General features: G+C 45.3%; 1 protein-coding gene across 1 annotated transcript; it reads left to right on the forward strand.

Moving 5' to 3' along the window:
• The first annotated feature begins 9522 nt into the window (after positions 1-9522).
• Positions 9523-21867, forward strand: LOC138261653 (G-protein coupled receptor 12-like). Its single transcript, XM_069210831.1, has 2 exons — positions 9523-9703; positions 17610-21867. The coding sequence occupies exon 2, from the start codon at positions 17617-17619 to the stop codon at positions 18646-18648; it is 1032 nt and encodes a 343-aa protein (XP_069066932.1). The 5' UTR covers positions 9523-9703; positions 17610-17616; the 3' UTR covers positions 18649-21867.
• The last annotated feature ends 1062 nt before the right edge of the window (positions 21868-22929 follow it).

A 22929-nucleotide genomic window follows, 5' to 3' on the forward strand; every position in this document is an offset into this window, starting at 1 on the left:
AAATCTTCATTCCCTTCATCAGAAGAAAAATTATGAACCTAAAAAATAACAGTGACAATTTACTCTGAACAATTCATCCCAATCATTGAGCAATTCCAGTATGGACAAAATGAGTTTAAATTACACTAACAAAACGTGCATACATTACACAAGAGCGCCAGCCGTCTTTGTACCCTCAATCCGGGATATGTCACCATTCACTTCAATTAGACAAACCCTCAGTTCAGTTCATCCAAGCGTCGTGGAGCTTGAGGTATTGGTAACAAGTGCCAAACAATGCCCAACTATATGACACCTGGGTTAAAACCGTATTAGGAAATGACTTCTCTGTACTGTCGGTTGTCTGATTGTGGCACATGCCTTGGATAAGTAAATCATCCTCGTTTTCACAGTGAACTAATACATTCATTTTGTCATTCGGGCTGCATACAGATCTATGATGAGTGACAGCGCCATGACATGTCACACATGCGTGAAAATCAAATGTTGTTTTTTTGCATATTTTAGTACATGCTAATTCCATTACCCAAGCAATAGGACCATGTGTGGATAGCACAAGGAAACAGTTTGATCCCTCATTACATTGTCTTTAATCCTTACACATAAAATCCCCTGTAATGGTTGGAGGAAAAAATAATGTTTTATCAGCGTTTTAGATCAAACCTTACCCCTCGCCCCCACACCCCAGTACTCATCTTGGATACCCATGCTAGTGTACATCGTCTTGAAGAGAGGATACCACTTAGCAATGCGGAGACCATGTCTCCTGGACTATGACAGCACATGCGTCACTACAGGGAGTGACTCAGCACTGCACATGCTGAATTACTAGGTTGTACATTCTTCTTAGCTTCAGGTAGTGTCACATGTTGCCATGAAATGTAACACGTTATCTGATAAACGTTGGTTTCTGTTTTAATAAACAAGCAGCAGGGGAAAAGACGCTGGGCATCATTACGACTTCGGCGGTCCGAAGCCGCTGCAGACAAAGACTGCCAGTACTGGAGGTCTTTTGCCCACCATATTAGGAGTTTTCCTAATTTTTTAGGACATTAAGCCATTCTGTTTCTTTAACTTTCTTCCAGCAGGGGCTTGGGGTGTTGCTAGACTTCACAGTGGTGTTTTCTGGGCCTGTTATGTGGAGTCGGGCAATGGAGTGGTATGTCCATATGAGCGGAGTGATGTGGCTGACTTTAACTTTGTCGCTCCGGAGGGTATCCAGTGAGGTAGGTGGGACCTTGTGCAAGCTGGGTGAGGCCAATGTTCTGCAGACATTCGAGAAAGTCCATGGAGTTGGTGTTCGTCGTTCGTCAAGATGGAAGTTGAGATCACCTAGGAGTATTAAGTCTTTGAAGCCAATGGAGAGGAGTGTGGTGAGGAATTTGCTAAAGTGGGTGCGAGGCCCTGGGGGCCGGTTTTTGAGGGTGCCTTTGATAGTTGTTTTACTCTCTGTCTGAAGCTTGAAGTGCATGTGCTGCATAAAAGTCAGCTTTTGGGTCAGTATAAGAGGTACACTTGATATTGTCTCTAGATGATGGTGAGTCCTCCTCCTGATTTATGGGATCAGTCCTGGTGCACAATTTTATATTCAGTAGGGATGGCTGCTGTGATCTCTGGTGCCAATGTGGGGTTGAGTCAGGTTTCAGTGAAGAAGAGGAGGTCAGGTCTGCTGGAGTCAATGAGGTCCCAAAACTTGGTGCAGTGCTTGCCAAGTGAGCTTGTGTTGAGGAGCATGCATGCAAGTGAGTGTTGTTGTGTGGGCTGGGTGGGTGGTGCTGTGAGATTGTGGGTTTTGATTTGTGTCTTGGTGAGGGAAGTGGTGTGTGTCTGGGCAGTGAGAGCAGGTGTGTGTTGGCATATGAAGTGGCAATGCCAGCAGGCAAAGGGGCCCACCATGGACTGAGGTGGGGCTCAGCAGCAGCATTTGTGGTGGCGCCCAGGACTGAGCAGATGAAGCTCTCAGCAGATTAGCTGCTGGGAGTCCTTTGGACTGGGGTTCCTGGCACTGGTCATGGTCCACGCATGGATAGTCAGTGGCAGCTGGCACTTAGAAGTGTTAGTGGGGCGGGCGGGGTCATTAAAAAAAAAATACATTTAAAAAACAAAAAAAACTTACCTTTGAGGGGAGATGCGTTTGTCTCCCCTCCGCCCTCTTCCCGGTTGCACAGGCTCCCAGCCAGCAGCGCTGTGATTGGTCTGAGTGGCTTGCTTTGCCGCTCAGACTGGGAGTGGGAGCCTGGGCATGTTCTGTACCCTGCTGTGCTATGCAGCCATGTGGAGAACATGCAAAGTGCGCATGTCTTTTTGGCCGGTCGAACACGGCCGGCCAAAAAGACATGCGCACTTTGTGTGCACATAGCCCTCCTCAAGCCCCCTCCCTCCAGCTCAGCCCCGTCCCTGTCCTACAAGGAAAAATAAAATTCTAATAACGTAATGTACATTATTAACATTTTATTTTTCCTTTTTGGAAAAACCAGTGATGCGACGCTCCTCTGCCTTAGCGGAGGAGCCGCCCCTGTGGACAGGCACGTTCAAGCACAGTTAAGCTTGCCTCTGGCACGCCAGCTGAGCTGCCATGGCCTCCATTAAGTAGGGCCTTGGAGAATGGGAGACCGTAGGGGCGAAAGGTGGGCTCAGCAAGAGATGAAAACTCTGGCGGTAGAGGCAAGGCTGAAAAAAGTGATCCGTGGAGCAGGTCAGGGCGCAAAAGTTGACAGAGAGACCAAGATGCAAAATGGAGCACAAAGAGGAGCAAAAGAAGCAAAAAGGGGCAATTGAGAGGAGCACTGGATGCAAAAAGGCGCAGCTAACCAGAGACGGGCAGATTTTATAGATGGCATCAACAAAGGAAGAGTAGTTACCAAGTCGGTGGCAGAACGAGCAGCTAACAGGAAAAATGGCATGAGACAAACACCAACACAAGTCAGAAGGGCAAGACAAGGTCAGGATAACACTGAAGCAGATGAGAGCTGTCTGGGACCTACTCAATGGGGTGGTGCTGCGACCGCCATCAAGTAGGGACCTGGAGAGTGGGAGGAGGGCGGGAGATGGGCAGGCTCAGCAAGAACGGGAAAGTCCAGTGGGTGAGCAGGAAAGTCGGGCGGGAGGGGCAAGGTGGGAAAATGAGATCGGGAGAGCAAGTCGGCGGGCAAAAAATGACAGAGGAGACCAAGATGCAAAATGAAGCAGTAAGAGGAGCAAAAGATGCAAAAAAGGGGGCAGTTGAGAGGAACAAACAAGCAAAAGAAGAAGATACACAGAGAAAGGCATCAGATAAAGCAGATGTCATACACAAAGAAAGAGTAGTTAATGAGTCGGGGTACAATGAGCTGCTAACGAAAAATGACAGGAGACAGACACAAACACAAGTCAGAAGGGCAAGACGAGGTCAAGGTCACACTGAACCAGAAGAGCGATGCCTGGGCACCTACTGAACCTACTGAATAGATGGGCTAGGCAAGCTCAGCATATTGACTGAGTACTGCAATATTGTTAACCAGTTTCAGAAAAAGGGGAGGTTGTGGCCTGTGGAATGACGAGTAGGCAGTTTGCAGAGTGCATAGTAAAATTAATGGAATTTTAAAAATGGTATGAATATGATGATAAGTAAAGCAAAGGATTATTTAGTAGCTATAAATCCAGCTCACTTTTCATGCAAGGATTTCCATGCACGGCTGTGGATCAATTCAATAGGCTTCATAATCATGATCATTTCTCATGCAGGGTTTTGTCAATATGGTGAGAGCAGGCGTCTTGAGATTCCATGCAATTTTAGGCATTTAATTGCATCAGTTACATGTGGATTAACAGTTTGTATGCGCTTTTGATAAACATAGAAATAGGGACAATGGCATGTCCACTAATAGTATTGGTTGAATTCTCCTATAAGATGTTTAAGAAATTGGACTGAAGCTTCTGTCCCAACATCGTGGCCAGTGTCCTTGTTGTAGGTCCCATCTTTTGAGCGTAGTACATTAGAGGCTCCAGGATGGTAATATAGGGAATAACCAGTTCTTGACCAGTCACAGTATTGTTTATAGATTCCAGCATGTAATTTCTATTAGACATAGCGCGCAGTGATTACTGATCATGGCATAATGATCATATGGGTCAAAATTGAAATTATAACGAGTGGTAGCATGAGAGTCATGTGGATTATAGCACAGTATGATACTGAAAAGAGGTTTGTTATTTATCACAGCTCTGCATTTTTCGATCATAGCCTGAAAATCAAAATAATCAAAGTATGGTGATGCTATTGAGCATAGGATTCTTATTGAGCACATCATGGAATTCTTATTTAACACATCACGGTTCTCATAATCATTAAAGCATGGACTTATTTATTATGTATATGTTTCGGTTAATAATTAGATAAGTGAATGTGTTTTTTCTGTTTTTAGAATTTGTGTAATCCAAATAATATTGTATTGTCCTGAAGAAGGTGGGCTGAACAATGGGATACCAACGAAATACTGCGTGAACAGTATTATTTTGTTTATATTTTTGTAATTTTGTATGAAAGAGATGACAATAAGGTGTTTATAGATTTAAAAATATGTACAAAAAGGAAAGAGTGATATGGTTTTAAAGTGTTTAATGGGGGATATTGTGTAGTTGATGTGAAATGCATGGAATGTGGATAACATAATAAAGAACAGAAGAATTGTTATACATACACATATTTTGATGTGTTCTTTGAATGGTTTCATATATATATATATATATATATATATATGTATAGATATAAAAAAAATCCGGTCTGAAAAGCGGAGCACACAACTGTCGGTGCAAGTGTCAGGGTTAAGACCACAACCCTCATTTATTGTTTCACAAAAGCCAAAATGTTACCGCACTCCCGGAAACAATATAGGCAAATTTTAACCTCAAAGGCAGGCAGCAGAGTCAGGTACCACAATGCGTTTCAACATTCCGTCTTCTTCAGGTGGTATCGATCTGTTAGCACATTGTTGTTTTCCAGTCCATTTTATAGGTCCACAAGGCATTATGGGATATGTAGTTGCGATTACTGGTAGGAGCATAATTAAATAAAGTGTAGGCGCCACGAGTCTCGCAGACACAATCAAAGTTAATATAGTTCCATTATTCATGTCTCATGTGTGTGATCGATTAAATCAATTTCTACCAATATGTGTTGTGGAAAAGGAGCGGGATGATGCAGTAGTATGCAGGCTAGGCCTGAGCGCAGGTGTAAAAGAAAATCGGGTCTGGTACTTCAAGTCCCCTTTCTTGAAATGGTAAAACCGATGTGGACCATTTCATCCTGGATTGCTTGCCTGGCTAGAATAATCTGATCAACAGCAATTGGATTGCGACAAAAAAGTGACTAGTTGGGTGTATAGGGATGTTTTTAAAAAGCATAGGAACTTGGGCACGTCAATCCTTTTTCTCAATGCAATTCTGTCAACTCTTGTTAGTGGAAATCTTATTGAGGATCCTATTTGAGCAGTTACTTCATCAATGGCCATAGCGTAATTCTACTTTAACATGGAGTCCACATCAGAATGAATATGAATCCCAAGATATCTAATGGACATGGTGCTCCATTTGACATCTGATGTCTGTCAAAGAGAATATAGTCTGTTTACCCCAGTTATTTGTTAGCCCTGAGAAGACCTCATATCTCAGCATCACCCTGGAGACAGGTTAACACCCATTTTTTTTATAAATAAAGTGATGTCACCGGCATAGAGGGAGACAAGTAAAGCTGAAGCTTCTGTGTGAGTGAGGCTGATGGAGCATGGAAGCTGTTTTCTGTCCCAGTGGCAAACAATAGCAGGGAGAGAGGACATCCCTGCCCGTGCCATGTTAGATGTTAAGTGGAAGGGAGACTGAATTATTTATTTGCAGTCTAGCCGTAAAATTAGTATAAAGCAATCTCACCCACTTAATAAAGGTGGGACTTATTCCCACGTAGCTCAGTATTTCAAATTGGTAGATCCATTAAGGCTTGACTACAGCAATGCCCTCTACGCAGGAACCACGGCCAAACTCCAGAAGAGGCTGCAACGCATCCAGAACGCCTCCGCACGCCTCATCCTGACCACCTGAAAAACCTGCACTGGCTCCCAGTCAACAAGAGAATCACCTTCAAACTCCTCACCCACGCTCACAAAGCACTGCACAGCACCGGACCAGAATACCTCAACAGACGGTTCTACTTCTACACCCCGACCCGTCATCTCCGCTCCACTGACCTCGCCCTCGCAACCGTCCCACGCGTCCGCAGAACTACAACTGGCGGTAGATCATTCTCGCACCTCGTCGCCAAAACGTGGAACACTCTTCCCACCCACCTGCGCCAGACCAAAGACCTTGTTACCTTCAGGAAACTTCTCAAGTCCTGGCTGCTCGAGCAGTAGCAGCACCTCCTCAGCGCCTTGGGACCCTCACGGGTGAGTAGTGCGCTTTACAAATTCCTGATTGATTGATTGAGGAATCAAATGTCAAAACTGCATCTAAAAAAACGGCTGCGGTCTCTATCTCCACAATTATTGAATAATGGGATGCAGCAGAAAGAGTCCTTGTAACAAACAACTAGGTGGCAGTGACACTAGATAGACTTTCACTAGGCTGGCCTGAATCATTGTTAATCAATGTTCACTGTTTGCAATAGATCACCTTGTAGACACCAGACGCTATTAATTCACCATAGTACATCAATTGTGAATCCCTTTAGGTGCCCTGATGCAACAAGGCAGCCATCTTAAAATTATATTGAAAATGTTTCCATACTTTCAAAGCGGTGACCACATTGAGTGATGGAGTGTGGCATGATTCAAAATGTTGTCATGCTTTCAACTTGCATCCATGGGGTGTGGTATAGCGTGGTATCCCTTTTAAATGCATAACAACATTACTTTCTCTATTTGCAAAATGGCCACCACGCTGCATCTCACCATGTTGCGTCACGCAATGTGGCGGCCCTCTTGAACGTATAACAAAAAAAAAGTCAAGATAGCCGATTGCCGCTGTATACTTTACCAAAACTGACACAGATTTAAAAGCACCTGACAGTGGCACAGCCTGCAATTGCACACAAAAAGCATTAACAAGGCCAGATGAATAGTCTTTGACAATACTTGTTTTTGATATGGACTACATCTGTGTGGATGGATTGTTGGTTGTGTATTAATAAATCTATAAATACGACGAAGGCCCTGTGGAGCTGGCACAGAGACTGCTCTTTACAGCAGTGCTGGGCATTAGAGGACCAAGCCCAGCACCTTTTGCCAGTAAATACTGTGCCGACTGCTTCTCGTCACCCACTCTTGTGGAGAGAGATGCCTTTCTATGGTCGCTATTTCATCATCTTTATTTTGTGATTTCCATGATGGTTACTTCTGTCCATTAATACAATTTTAATGTAGCCTTGCCTAGTCTGTAATATATGTACATAAGAATGCTTGTGTGCTCTGTATAACCATCAGTCAAGTGTTATATTCCAGTTATATTGTGTGATGTTGACAATAGTGTATGTGATTTGAAATTTCCTATTGAGTCTCCTTGGATTCTCTGGTACTTACCTGGGTACTCACACCTTTTCTAAACGTGTGGGCTCACACCATGCCCTGGACACCCACAGTGTTTAGTAGTTGTGAAGATCTACCATGAGTGAAACCTGGAGTGGGGAAATGTCAAAGTTGCCTCAGCATCTCCACTGTAACCAGGAGTTATGGGCAGGAGAAAAGAGATGGGCAACTTCAGCCACCACGGGCCTGGGGAAAAAGGTTCAGGCAACCTCAGCTGCCACACTTCTGGGGAAACCTTGAGGTCACCTTATATGCGCTCTACACTTTCTTCTTTGGATCAGTCTGTAACTAAGCGCATCCGAAGGCCCTCCTGTGGTCTGGATGTCATCGATTGGCCTTCTTCGATAGAGAAGGGGCTTTGCTGAGTACAGCAGCCTTTAAATGAGCCATGGTGGCCCAGTTTGGCGTCTTTAGCTTGGTTCTTTCTCTCCTTTCTGCATTACAACTTGTTTTCAGACACAGTTTAGACTGAAAAATAGTCCAGGTATTGCCTGGTAAAGCAGTGGTCCATTACGCAAGGGTCGTTTTGTCTTTGGAGAGTTAGCTCGTTGGGGTCTGAACAACCATCCTTTCTAGTTGTCTCTGAGAGGTCTGTGGAAACAATAGCTTTGTGTGATGGGTCTAGACTGAAGACTTTTACTGCAAGTGCTGGACATGGATTTTGCTCCTCTCATGCCCTTCAGTTTCGACCCATGGTACCTATGACCAAACACGACAGTCTGGTGGTTTTCAGTGTTAGGACTTCTGTTGGTTAGCAATACCCTGATTACCAGGTCTGCTGGAATGGAAGAACCTTGGTCTCCCTTCATTATGCTGCAGCCCAAAAGTATGGGTTGTTGTGCGGTGTGATTGCGTAAGGCTTGCATGTGTCTCTGTGCCTCATCTCCCGCATTGGTTGAACCCATGACACACCTGTTCCGCTGACAATGGGTCCTTCTTCGATGTCCTGTGCACTGATGAAAAGATCAGGGATGCAACGGTTCAGCATCAGCAGTGAATGTGGGTTATTAATGTCCCCTAAAGCACAGAAAGAGTAGCGGACTCGTCAAGGTGAGCGCCTTGAAGCCTGGGTTTCGAGGACGTGCGGCTGAACACCGTTAGCCTCTGTACGGAGCTGGGAAATGCTCCCACCGGTCTACTTATTACGGAGGCCCTCTAATTGGCTTGTGGTTTGCTAATAGAGCAGCGGTTGTCAAAATTGCAGAGGGCTTCCTGGTTATGACGTCAACAATTACAGGGCGATTAATTAGCGATGTCAACCGAGTTCATCTATTGCTGGCTTTAACTGGCCGCAGAATTATATAGACGGATGAACACATCTCGAGAAGGCACGTATGTTCACCTATAACTCTCCCTTCGGGATGCATCGAATGGCGGGGGGCGGGGGGTGGCACTCTGAGGCTGTTAAAGAGACTCTTTAACTATGTGTCCGGAATGTTTATGAGAGGCTTCCAGGAATGCTTGGAATGTGGACCTAACTCCACCATATCATGTGATTTCATCAACAAAAGGAACGGACTTCGCCGAGTCGCCCAGCCCAGGAATGACAGCATCATGCGATCCGGGGTGCAGCCGTGCATCTGCCTCCCCCGCGTGCAGGGGGCCTGCGGTGGCCCTCGCGCAGGTGCTTCCAAGACTCCCGCGAGGTCCCCCCGGCCTGCAGCAGGAGCCCTGCGGCACCGCTGCACCTGCAGCAGCGTCAGCCGCGGGGGAGGCTGGGAGCGAGTTCACCTTGGGAGGTGCGCGCAGGCGTCTCCGCCAATCTTATGAATGAAATTCCAGAGGACTCCGGTACAGTATGCAATGCATGTGCGCGTACACACCCCCCCCCCCCCCCCCGCCCGTGCATTATGTGAGTGTGTGTGTGTAGAAGGGAGGTGGGGGAGGGGGCGGGTCCCTCCTTATTATTCCTCTCACAGCACCTCTGATTCACAGACCCGGGAGCCGATGAGGAATGTAAGTGCACGCTTTGACGTCAGAGCCGAGATTTATCAGCAGAACCAATGGGGCAGGAATATTAAGTGCAAGTCAGCGGCGGCCCCTGGCAGCGGTGTGAGCCGTGCGCGGGAGAGGCGCGAGGCTGGTCCCGGGCTCCGCGGTTCCGGCTCCACCTGGGAGGCGCAGCTGGCCGCCGGCAGCCACCAGCAGAGGTACCACACCTGCAGCCGAGCCCTGGCTCATGGTCCTGCGCGCGGGGTGGGGGCCGGGGGTGTCGCCCGGCAGCATCGGGAGGGTTGTCTAGGTGACAGGGGCATCCACACTGACATCTGCGCCTTAGGATGCGGCTCTGTTTAGCGCGTCTATCAATTCTGCAGCCTGCCCTGTTTTTATGTGGTGATGCGACACCCAGGGGTGCCTGCCCGGGGAGTGGGAGGGCGCAGCCTTCACTCCCTGGGGAGGGGCGGGGGCACAGGGCGCCCCTGCAGCGCTGCGGTCTTTCCTGGCAGCCACACCACGCACAAAGGCGGGGGGTCCTCGCCTGAGTGGAAGGACCTGTGAACTTAATATGCGGCTTCCTAATATAGCTGCAGTTACTTAATGCATGGAGAGGGTGGTCTCCCCCTGCTGCACCTGGGTAACGAGCCCTGCTGGGGGGCGCATTTCTTCTGTGCATGCAGCCAGACAGATGACACCGCACCGGCAGCACGCCTCAGACAAGGCACTGGCGTAACAAAGGGCCCCGCCGTGAAAGGGGGTGGGGTGAGGTCCAGGTGGGTCCCCTCAGCACAGCACCTGGCCTGGGCGAGTCCTCAAGGGGACCCTCCATGTTCTTTGCTGGGCGGGGGGGGGCTCCAGTTTGGTTGCGCCACTGACACAAGGTGGTATGTGGTGCTCCGTGACAGTGTGGTATGTGCGGCTGGGGCCCGTGTGGCGCGTGCAGGGGTGCCAGCCACGCGGACGAGGTGCAAGGGCTGGCTGATGGCACACCCCGTGCCGGGGATGCTGGCTTCAGCCTCGGGTACTGAGGAAGGCAGGCAGAGAAGGGATGGAGGGGGGGTGTTCAAGGGGGCGCCTAGAAGGCGATGAGAGAGCTGTGCTGAGATGTGCGTGCAACGTAGTACACCGTTTTACACAGCAAGCGGTGGCGAGCGTGCACGGGGAATTCCTGGTGGCGTGCGAGCCTCCCACGGTTTACGTATGCGGCCCCTCTTACACCGTCAGTCTTTTCTCAGTTCTCTGCTCGTCTTCTATACGCTGTTTGCGCCTTCGCTCTCGTCCTTCGATTCATTTCTATTTATTCTCCGGTTCGTTGGTCTCAAACTGTTGCTACAATTTTGTGGTCCATTTATCACATTCCGTGTATATATATGTTTTAATTTCGTGGTTCTTTCACCCCTGATTTCCATTGTTGCTCCAGTTTCTCTTATTCATCTGGTTATTTGACCGCTGCTGTCTCTTACCTCTGCTGTCCTCTGATCTCTTCCTATCCTTTCTCTTAGCGCAGTGGCCTTTGGCCTCAATATGTGGTCACTTTTTCTCAATTCTGTGATTGGTTGCAGGTTCACTTCTATTAACTGTTCCGTTCTTTTCTTTCATGCAACTTATAATAGTATCTCTCATTTCTTGGTTTTCCTCTCTTGCCCTATGGTTATTTTTTAATTCCCTGATTCGCTGCTCCACCACAACCAGGCTGTTGTTAATAGTTTTGTTACTCTCAACCCGTGGTCCTTTAATTGCGTCCTCTGGGTCTTGGTTCGTTATTGTGATGCCAGCTTGTGGCTCACTTCCAGTAGGTCTTAGCTCTCTTTGTGTGTCTCTTTGGTCTTTGTTATTTTGTGATTCGTTGCTCTCATCCAATGATCCAATTTTCTACATATGTTCTCTTTGCTGTTATTTTGCTCATTCTCTCCAACTCGCTGTCCTGTTTTGTGGTTCTTTGTGATTCGATGCGCTAGGCACATGGCAACTTTCTCTTAATTATTGGTTATGTCATCTCACCCTGTGGTTCGCTTCGCTCTTAATTCAGTGTTGCTTTGCGCTCAACCTGCATTGCTTTCCAAAAATGTTGTGTTGCTTTGCTCTCATCCAGTGGTTCTCAGCTCTCCTTGTGTGTGTGCCTACGCTTTTATCCTCTTTACTTCTCTCATGGCTCTTTTGTCTAATTTAGTGGTTATTTCTTCTTTTACTTCTGTAATTATTTGCTGTCAGTTTGTTGCTCTTTCCTCTCACGTGTGCACCTTTGATCTCGTTCGACGCTTCACCGCTTCTAGCCTGTGGCTCTTTGCTTTCTCCAGGGTTACCTACCATACTTGGAATGGTTGGCTCCCATGCCTGCAGTTCATACTTGCCACCTGTCCTCTCACACCTGCGTCTTTTCATGTTGCGTGTGTGATAGTTGGCTCTCATGCCCGTTGCACTTGCACTCCGCTATTCTTTGCTGTTTGTTTGCAGTGCTTTGATTGCATTCCTGTGGTGCTTTCATGTCTTCCTACCGCTTGTTTGTTTGTATGAATCTGATGCCTTGTTCTCGTCCCTCCTTGCTTTGCTTCCATGGGTTGTCCCTAGCAGCAATGCTGTGATTCGCTGCTCTTCTTGCTGAAATGCTTTGCTTGTGTCCCTCCTATGTTTGGCTCTCATAACTCTGATGACTTACTCCGATGTCTGTCAGTCTGTTTCTTTCTTGGTTACCAGGCTTGAAAACCACAACTGTGGTGATTTTCTCCCAAGCCTGTGCTCTCTAGATCATTTGCATGTGATGTTTCAGTGTTATGGCTGTGATGATTGGTTTTCATGTCTGTAATGCTCTATACACTCGGTTAAGATGCGTGGAAGCCTAGCAGTGATGATTGACTCCTAGGCTTGTGATCTCTCACTCATTAGTTTATGATGCTTGTGGTCCATAGTTATTACAATTGACTCTCATGTCTATAAAACGTTCCTTGCTCACTTCCGACTCTTGGGTCTTATTATGGTGGTAACCTCTTTCTGACTTGCTTATGATGTTTAGATCTCATAATTATGATGATGGACTCTCATGTCTGTAATATCTTGCTTGCTTGTTTACGATGCATGGGTTGCTTACCTGTGATGGTTGACTCTCATGTCTGTAATATCTTGCTTGCTTGTTTACGATGCATGGGTCGCTTACCTGTGATGGTTGACTCTCATGTCTGTAATATCTTGCTTGCTTGTTTACGATGCATGGGTCGCTTACCTGTGATGGTTGACTCTCATGTCTGTAATATCTTGCTTGCTTGTTTACGATGCATGGGTCGCTTACCTGTGATGGTTGACTCTCATGTCTGTAATATCTTGCTTTCTTGTTTACGATGCATAGGCCTCTTACCTGTGATGATTGACTCTCATGTCTGTAATATCTTGCTTGCTTGTTTACGATGCATAGGCCTCTTACCTGTGATGATTGACTCTCATGTCTGTAATATCTTGCTTGCTTGTTTACGATGCATAGGTCGCTTACCTGTGATGGTTGACCCTCATGCCTGTAATATCTTGCTTGCTTGTTTACGATGCATGGGTCGCTTACCTGTGACGATTGACTCTCATGCCTGTTATGTCTTGCTTGTTTGTTTAAGATTCATGAGTCTCTTACCTGTGGTGGTTGAGTCTTAAGCCTATAATGTCTTTCTCATTTACTTGCAATACTTGAGTTTCACACTTGAGGAGATTGGTTCTCATGTCCTTTCTTTTCTGCTCACTTGCCTATGATGCTTGCTTCCACAGCTGCAATGATTGACTCTCATGGCTGTACTCTCTTGCTTGCTTGTCTATGATGCTTTGCTGTAAATGCTGTGATGATTGACTCTCATATTGCTTGCTTGCTTACGATGCTCGGTCTCATAGCTATTATGATTGGTTCCCATGTTTGTAATACTTTGCTCACATGCTATGGATATGAGTCTCAAAGCTGTAATGACTGAGTCTCATGCGTGTACCCTTTTGCATGCTTGTTTATGATGCATACGTCTCTTACCTGTGATGATTGACTCTCATGCCTGTAATGTCTTGCTTGCTAGTTTACGATGCATGGGTCTCTTACCTGTGATGAGTAACTGTCATGCCTGTAATATCTTGTTTGTGCATGGGCCTCTTATCTGTGATGATTGACTCTCATGCCTGTAATATCTTGCTTGCTTGTTTATGATGCATGAGTCACTTACCTGTGATGATTGACTCTCATGCCTGTAATATCTTGCTTGCTTGTTTACGATGCATGAGTCACTTACCTGTGATGATTGACTCTCATGCCTGTAATATCTTGATTGCTTGTTTACAATGCATGGGTCTCACACCTGTGATGATTGACTCTCATGCCTGTAATGTGTTGCATGCTTGCTTATGGTGCTTAGGCCTGACTTTTAGGATGATTGGCTGTCAGGTCTGTAAAACTTTGCTTGCTTGCTTGTGATGCTGGGTCTCTATGATTGATGCTCTTACCTGTGATGCCTTTATTGCTTTTGTGTCCCTGGCGGGGAAGCTTGGCTTTTAAGTCAGTGATGTTTGCTCGCAGGCCAAGATGTACTGTTCTCACTTTGCTACCCTGCTTTTGAGAATCTTCTACCATGCTAATATACTCTGCACCTTTGCCTGTCACTCTCCCAGGCATGCCTGCAGCATCTGGCTCTTATACCTTTTAAGATTTGATCTTGTTGGTCACAACAAATGGCTTGCTCTCGTGCCTGTGATCCCTGTTCTCACCCCTGGTGCTTTCCTTCCATGACTGTGAAGTTTTTCTCTCATGTCTATGATGTTTTGTTCTCACGCCTGCAGAGTGTGGCTCTGTGATGTTCTATTTACATGTCAGTGATTTTTTGCTCTTATGTCTGTGATGTTGCGTTCACATGTCAGAGATGCTTTGCTGTCAGGTCTGTGATTTTGCAGTCAAATGCCAGTCACATTTTGCTATAATGCCCCTGGTGTTGCATTCACATGTCAATGACGCTTTGGTCTCACGTCTCTGATGTTGTGTTTACATGTCAGTGACGCTTTGCTTCCGTGTCTGTGATGTTGCGTTCACATCTCAGTGATGCTTTCTGGGATCTTGCAGTCACATGACAGTCACACTTTGCTCCCATGCCTGTGATGTTGCAGTCACATGTCAGTGATGCTTTGCTCTCATGTCTGTAATGCTGCATTCACGTCAGTAGCACTGTGCTCTCCTGTCTGTGATGTTATATGCACGTGTTAGTGATGATTTGCGCCCATGTCTGTGGTGTTACATTTTTTTATTCTTTCCTCTTGTGTTATCTTTAGTCCCTTGGATATCATTATTTGCTGTTGTGCTCTTCACCTTTAGTAAAATTCTCTCTCTCATTTTCCCTTTACAATCTCTGCCTTTAGTCCTTAACTCTTATTCTTTGCTCCTTTGTCATTCTTTGCCTCTGTGCTCTCTCCCTCCTTATCCTCTCTATCTTAAGTCCCTTAACTCTCATTCTTTGCTCCTGTGCTGTCTGCGTTTAGTCCCTTGCCTCTCAATTCTTGCCCTTATGCTCTTTATCCTTAGTCCCTTCACAGTCATTCTTTGCTCTTGTGCTCTGTCTTTAGTCCCTTCACTGTTATTCTTTGCTCTTTAGTCCCTCCACAGTCATTCGTTGTTCTTGTGCTCTGCCTTTAGTCCCTTTACTGTCATTCGTTGTTCTTGTGCTCTGCCTTTAGTCCCTACACTGTCACTCTTTGCTCCATTGCTCTGTCTTTAGTCCCTTCACTGCCATCCTTTCCTCTTTAGTCCCCACACTGTCATACTTTGTTCTTGTGCTCTGTCTTTAGTCCCTTTCACTGTCATTCTTGGCTCATGTGCTCTGTCTTTAGTCCTTACATTGTCATTCTAGGCGCTCTTCCTATCTGTCCAGGGACCCACTCCTCTCATTCTAGGCCCTCTCCTATCTCTCCAGGGACCTACTCCTCTCATTCTAGGCCCTCTCCTATCTGCCCAGGGACCCACTCATTCTGGGTCCTCGTGCTGTCTTTAATTAGTCCCTTAGCCCCTGTTCGTTGTCTCGTGCTCTCTGTCCTTAGTTCCTTAACTCTCATTGTTTTATCCCCTGCACCCTGTCTTTGAACCCGCTTCTCTCACCCGTGCCCCCCATTCTCTCTGTCCTTGAATCCACGTCTCCCATTCTGGGCCCTCGTGCTCTCTGTCTTTAGTTCTTTGACTCTCATTCTTTGTTCTCTTCTTCTCTGTCTTCAGTTCCTTAACTCTCAGTCTTTGCCATTGTGCTCTTTCGCTTTAGCCCCTTAGTTATCATTCTTCCCCCTTGTGCGTTCTCTTATTATTTGCTCTCATGCTCTCTGTCGTTGGTTCCCTTGCCTCTTCTGTTTTGCCCTCGCGCTCTCTGTCCTGACTCTCATGCCACATTGTCATGAATCTTACATCTGTCAAACGTTGCTTCCATGCCAACCAAATAGGGGAAAGCTGGGAAGTTCTAATTTGAGGGTGAGAGTGCTTCAGGTGAAACACATAAATCTAAGAGTAATGCTCTATTTTGCCTACTCATAGGTCTGGCAGAAAATAACATAGGCATTTGGGTATCCAAGGAAGGTATTACTTATTTTTGATTTTTAAATTACTACCCACACCTACTTGGAACAGACAAAAACAACTTCTGACAAGGGTTTCCGTGCCAGAGTTCTCCAAACTCTAAATCAGGACCTTATTTACTCCTGAGGTGAACAAGGCATCTAATACAAGGCAAACCGACAACTTTGGAAGTTTAGATTGATGCATGAAGTATGCAAAGCAGAAAGAATACCTAAATATTTGTAATTTTAGCTAGGGGGTTTCCATCTGAACCAAATAAGAACACTAGTGACACTGCTCTGTGTTCTCGATGGGATATACTTGTGTATAGCGGTAATGGGTTCTTCAAATACTATTTACACAAAGCAGGACAAGTAATGTCTGGCAATAAGAAAACAGGTCCAGTGATGTCCAGCATTAAGAAGACAAATTAGGGGCTTCCAAGGCCCCCTAGGATGTATTATCCTTTTAATGCTGGACATTAATGTGCCAGTCTGCTCTTCGTGGCTTTTACCACTCCAAACACAGTCTTTCAGCATTGTGATTAGTAAAACATCACCCAGCCTATTTGGGATGAGGTAAAAACAGTCTCTAGACATGTGGTTTTCTCTAATTAGAGGTTATTTGAAGAATCTTGCTTAGTCGAGACATGATCACAGCGTCCAGGGAATATGAAACCAAACCACTAAGAAACTTAGACCAGTGCATACGTTATGCTAAACTTTGTGTTGTTGTCACAACTCACCAGCTCACAAGTGGGTCTCTGCTTAGCCAACTCAGTGATCTGGGTTGTGTCTAAGGGCCTGATTTAGAGTTTGGCAGAGAGATTACTCTGTCACAATAGTGACGGATATCCCATCTGATGAAATATAAATCCCATTATACCTAATGGGATTTATATTTCGGCAGACAGGAAATCCATCACCGTTGTGACGGAGTAACCCCTCCGCCAAATTATAAATCAGGACCTTAGACACAACCCAGATCATTGAGTTGGCTAAGCAGAGACCCACTTGTGAACTGGTGCGTTATATCTAATGGGATTTCTATCTCGGCGGATGGGATATTCGTCACCGTTGTGACGGATTAACCTCTCCACCAAACTGTAAATCAGGCCAAAAGTCTTGAAGCAATGGGATATCAAAACATTGTCACTGCAGAGCCAGAAACTGACACAGGAAGTCTCCCATCAAGACAATCGTTTACATCTTCTGGCTTAGTAAAGTACCACCCAAGTCAATATGCAGTCAAGTAAGAGCAATCCCTTCCTCTCATCATTCCTGCTTATGCCTTTCAGTGTTTACTCTTCCGTGTATTTTTGTCCTGTGCCTTTGGTACTTTTTCTTTGATGCCATTCTTAGCTATCTTGTATGGACTTCATTACCCATCCTTTATATCACCCTTTAATGCCTACTAAACTTTACCCTCACAACTGCTATTGGTTACTCTGGTGCATGGGGTTTTGTAGGTTTTACTTATGTACGCCTGTCCCACTTTTTCCTTTAAGTTATGCATTTTGTGATTCTCATTCTTTGCATTGTTGCTCTTTTCTTACCACTTGTGTTTGTGATTTGTTGCAGTCTAGCAATGCTGTACAACCCTGCTGCAGCTGCAGCTATGGATTCCCTGGAGCTGGAGCTACTTAATGCATCCGAAAACAGGCACTTTCCCGGCTGGGATGGCGATGGAGACTCCAACTCATCTTCCACTGTCACTGCCTCCGATCTCTGGTTCTCAGAAGCGGTGAACCCCTGGGACATCGTCTTCTGTGTCTCCGGCACAATCATGGCTTGTGAAAATGCAATTGTCCTTGCCATCCTCTTTTACTCGCCCACCCTGCGGGCCCCAATGTTCATCATGATTGGAAGCCTGGCTCTGGCAGATCTCTTAGCTGGTCTGGGGCTGATCTTCAATTTTGTGGTCCTCTATCTCTTCAACACGGAGTTTGCCACCCTAAGCTCAGCTGGAGTGCTGGTAACATCCTTCTCGGCTTCCATCTGCAGTCTCCTAGCCATCACCGTGGACAGATACCTTTCCCTGTACAACGCCCTCACCTACCACACGGACCGGACCTTGACATGCACCTACACCATTCTGGTCCTCATCTGGGTGGCCTGCATCTGCATCGGGTTGCTGCCGGTGCTGGGGTGGAACTGCATTAGGGATCAGTCCAACTGCAGCATCCTGAGGCCTGTAACCAAGAACAATGCTTCAGCCCTTGCTGTGCTCTTCCTCCTGCTCTTTGCTTCCATGATGCAGTTGTATCTCCAAATCTGCAAAATTGCCTTCAGGCATGCCCAGCAAATTGCTGTGCAGCATCAGTTCATGGCCACCTCCCAAGCTTCCACCACCAGGAAGGGAGTCTCCACCCTTTCTGTAATCCTGGGCACCTTCGCTGTTTGTTGGATTCCTTTTGCTATTTACTCCCTGGTGGCAGATTCTAGCTACCCCATGATCTATACCTATTCTGTGGTGTTGCCTGCCACCTTCAACTCACTCATCAATCCCATCATCTATGCCTTTAGGAACCCAGACATCCAAAAGTCTCTCTGGCTGGCCTGCTGTGGCTGCATCCCTCCCAGCTTCTCCTTTAGAGCACGGACCTCGAGTGATGTGTAGGACGTGTGGTGGATCATCAGAGGAGAACTCTACGATAGATGTCAAAACACTCCAAAGTTATTTATTTTGTGAAGGTTTATTTTCTGAAATGTTTACTTGAATTGTTTTTTCTTGTCAATGTGAACGGGACTCCAGAATAGGCGTTTTCACATCGACTAATGAAGTTACCCAAAGTGCCAGGGAGCATAATTTACTAGTAAGATAGAGTTGATGCAAACAGTTGCAGTACATTGGTATCTAAGCTATCCGTCTGAAGAGAGATTAAGAAGAATTGAGGTGATTGGCCTAGAGTTCTGTACACTATGAAACGTATCTTCCTGTGATTGATTGTCATTTGCTTTCCCGCCGCATCACGTCTGGATGGCTATTGTCAATTTCCATTTGCTCCTTAGGTGTAAAGTTTGACGTCACTGTATTGAGACTTTGGCGGTCTGATGTAGAATTCAGTGCCTCAACCCTGTGTATGTATGTCAATTTGTCTGGTGCAGAACTAACTAAAGAGCATGTAGCTTTGTACAATACGGGAGGCAGTCACTCAGTAGGGAAAATATTGTAAGAAATCGTACTGCTGAATTCTTTTCTAAATTTAGCACTTCCACCAGAACTTGGCGGATTTTCCATTGCTACTGAACTCTAAATCAGGCTGAGACTCTAGGTTTTCTGTTTTATGGGCATTCCATAAATGACTTTTTATCCTCTGAGTGGTAGCTGCACCTCCAACAGTTGTCATTCACAAAGTTCACTCCAGCTAGCTGCTTCTTGAAATTGCAAGAAGCAGTTCTGATCTGATTATGGCTTTTTACACTGGTGGCATACCAGACACATGTTTGTGGCATTATTCTGGTACTTGCTTAGCTGCATTGAAGCTGATAACGTAGCATCCTGCATTGAAAATGTGCAAATCCACCACGCCTCCTTGTCCTGGTGTTGTACAATTCCACAAAGAGGGATTTCAACGAAACTCTGGGCCTCAAACTTAGTTGCAGGTTAATGGAGACAGGTTTCAGTTTGCATATCATGCTACTAGAAAAATTGGGGCAAAATATAGGGGTCGAAAATGTTATCAAGGTAAGCATATACAGGAAAGTATAGATTTACTATTCTTAGCTTCACATCAGAGTACCGTCAGCGTACCATCAAGGCACATAGGTGTGGAGTTTATTAAAGTAAACCTACACGTACCCATAAATACTTGCCCTCTGGATATCTTGGTCTTCTATTGTGTCCACGATAGTAAGGCAGCAGGATTTTATCAATATGATATTTTGGAAGACTGTCAGCAAAATGATGATAAAGCAAGTGCATACAGGTTAGGTATAGATTTACTATTCTTCACTCTGCATGTCTGTACCTTGAAGATATATCTGTTTTCAAGGGGAATACATGTAGAGTTTAGTAAATAAAACCTATACTTACCTATATATACTTACCTTGTTGATATTTTGCTCCTCGATATTTTGCCAATGGTATTATGGTAGCGCAATACTACTGTGGCTATATTCTGGTGGAATAACAAATGGATGGTGATTACCACACCCAGTAAATACTGTTACCTCAAAGTGGGATATTTAGTGGGTGTAGTAAATGGCAGCTATCCTGAGCTCTGTCAGTCAGAAGTATAACATGGGGTATTAGTGCTTTGCACATGGAATACCACGTTTCATATATTTTTTGCCAAAACAGTTTCTCCAGGTGTGTTCTTGCAAAATGTGCGTGGAGAAAATTGCAGGGCTGCAGTAATTATCCTGTGCTGTAATTGCGTCATTCAGTATTTACCGCATGCGATAATTACCACACAACTGACTTCACTACTCAAAATAAGGTCGTGTGTGCTTTGCAGGTTATTGCTTGTAATTTGTTCTTTGTGCAGCATCTTTAAACGGATTTGATTTTATAGCTGGCTGTAATATTGAGTTTACTGGACTCATGGTGGAAAAATGAGTGTTTCTTTCCCATTATGGAACCAAAGCCAGATGTTCAGTGGTTACTTACGGGACGGAAAACTCACTAAATAATGTGCTGAATTCTGCATCCTTGGAGCATTACATGTACATTCTCTTTCACACAGCCTTAGTAAAGCCTTTTGCAGGAATTAATGTGGGATAATTGACCGCCTCTTCAGTTAGGAACTTTAATTTGAAGTTGAGTGCCCTAACAAAAAGAGTAATTATCACTATAATTATGGTTCAGATTGCATTCACTAAAATATTTTGGAGCATTCTTCTCTCAGAGGACAAAATAGTCTAATAAAATCCCTTTCCGTAGCCCTCAAGGGATTTAAAACATCCCTGTGTCTTTCAGCGACTTTCCCTCCCACCAGCATGTGTCTGCTGACACTGTTCTGAATTACACAATGTTCTGGGTGAAGCAAAGAGAGGCTGCTTTGAGATTTTTGGGGGTCATTCTTTCCTGACACCATTAACCTCTCCTTGTGGCTCAAAACAACTTCCTGGATTCCCCTCCTCCCCTCCCGCCTGTGGGAGTCACACAAGCAGCCTCCACCCCACCAATCTGTAACTGGTGTGTGGTTACTGCAGCAGGGAGGCGAGTCAGGAGGATAAGGTTTTGACTTCATAAGGGCTTAGATTCTATCTCCTTCCCCCATGCAACTTTTGCCAGGGTTTGGCAGTGATTGTAATATGAACCACAGAGGGTAACCCTGCAAAACCCGAGAGGGGCTGGGTAGAAAATATTGTCAATAGACTACATTGCCCACTCTTGGACCAACTCAAACATAGGAACACTCATATATACATGCAGCCTCATAAGACAATATTTAAACAAACTTTTTTTATTTAAATACACAATTAATTAATATAACTCAAATAACCCTATCAGAGAAATAAGAAGGACAGAAAGAGTGTCAAAAGCAAGTGCTCATGTTCAAAAAGAAAGAAAAGATGATCAATCTCCCACCTAACCAATAAAATCAAAACCAGCCTGTTGATTAAACTTTTTACACATTGAATCTTTAAGTACGCTTATAAGAGTAGTAAATCCCCATTTCAAAAGTCCTTCTTTGTCGATGTTTCGACCCCCTCTGGATCTCGGGTCAGTTCCGGGCTCACATACGGGTCTTCATCAGGACTAAAAAGATAGGGGACCAACTTGGCATACTTCAATTCCTAAGGCCACAATCCTCTTCAGTTAGACTTCACACCGCCTTATATCCCAAACAACTGGGGATATTCTTTCTTCATATTATCGCCAACTCTTCAGAAAAAAATCCTTTTACATCCAATGGCTTTGCACTTCTCCTCATTTACAAAATCTCTCAGTGAGTTTGGCAGCGAGGCAGAGCCTGGGATGCAACATCAAAAACGGTGCAATGTTATTATGCCAGCTGCCTTTATCATAGATTATCACCCTGCGTAAAATGCTGAGATTGGATCAGCCAATCCGAATGGATAGAATCCTGCCATTTGCTACTTTTATTTACATTAAGTTCAGGGCCATTAAACAAAAAGTGACAGAGGCCATGTTTTTGCCTGCGTTCATGAGACTGTGGCGGCTGGTGCTAATAGCCTTTTTGGCAATGAAGTGTCAGGCATAAACAAAGTATTAATTGCCCTTCCCCGCATTATCGGCCCTCACCTTTGGTTCTGAGCTATACATAGGTGTTAGGTAAATTGCAGCAGTTACCACTCTTGTCGGAGGGTGTTAAACACATAACGCATTAGCAGAGGAAAATGAAACATAACTAGTACCATTTATGGAGTGCTGAGATTTATGGCTTGAAAACCAGAAGGCTTAGAATGAGGGCATTATATTTTTGTTATTTGTCTGCACCACCATTGCGTGATTTAAAAAAAAAAAAAATTACGCAGCAGTGGCACTAGCAGTGCTCTACACTGCTCCAGATTTACAAACTGAGGCATTGGGCCCAATCCGTCAGTTTGTAAACCCTTGCATGCAGGGTAAGCTTTCCCACTGGAAAAGCCATGCAGAACTTAAACAGTAAAATTTACAACATTTCACTGCGTCATTCTGTGACTTCACTGTGTCAGAATTTTACCACCTGCTCAGAGCAGCGTAAAATTGACGCAGGGCTTTTCTCTATGGGGGCCTCCTCGCATGGACAGAGTAGCATCATTTTTTTGACACTAGTCCAGCAATGCATAAGTTTAACACCACAGATGCGTCAGAATTTCTGACGCATCTGTGAAAACGTGCACCATGGAGCTCTGTATTGTAAATACAGCTCATCCATGGTGTTGTTAGGGGATCGTAGGGTAGCGCAAGAAATCTAACGCATCAGGGCAGATGCCTCAGATTTTTGTA

This window comes from Pleurodeles waltl, chromosome 2_1 (genome assembly GCF_031143425.1).
Source record: "Pleurodeles waltl isolate 20211129_DDA chromosome 2_1, aPleWal1.hap1.20221129, whole genome shotgun sequence".
NCBI lineage: Eukaryota > Metazoa > Chordata > Amphibia > Caudata > Salamandridae > Pleurodeles > Pleurodeles waltl.

Bases quoted from the DNA above. Each gene is read 5' to 3' on its own strand.
- LOC138261653 (XM_069210831.1), top strand. From the start codon at position 17,617: ATGCTGTACAACCCTGCTGCAGCTGCAGCTATGGATTCCCTGGAGCTG.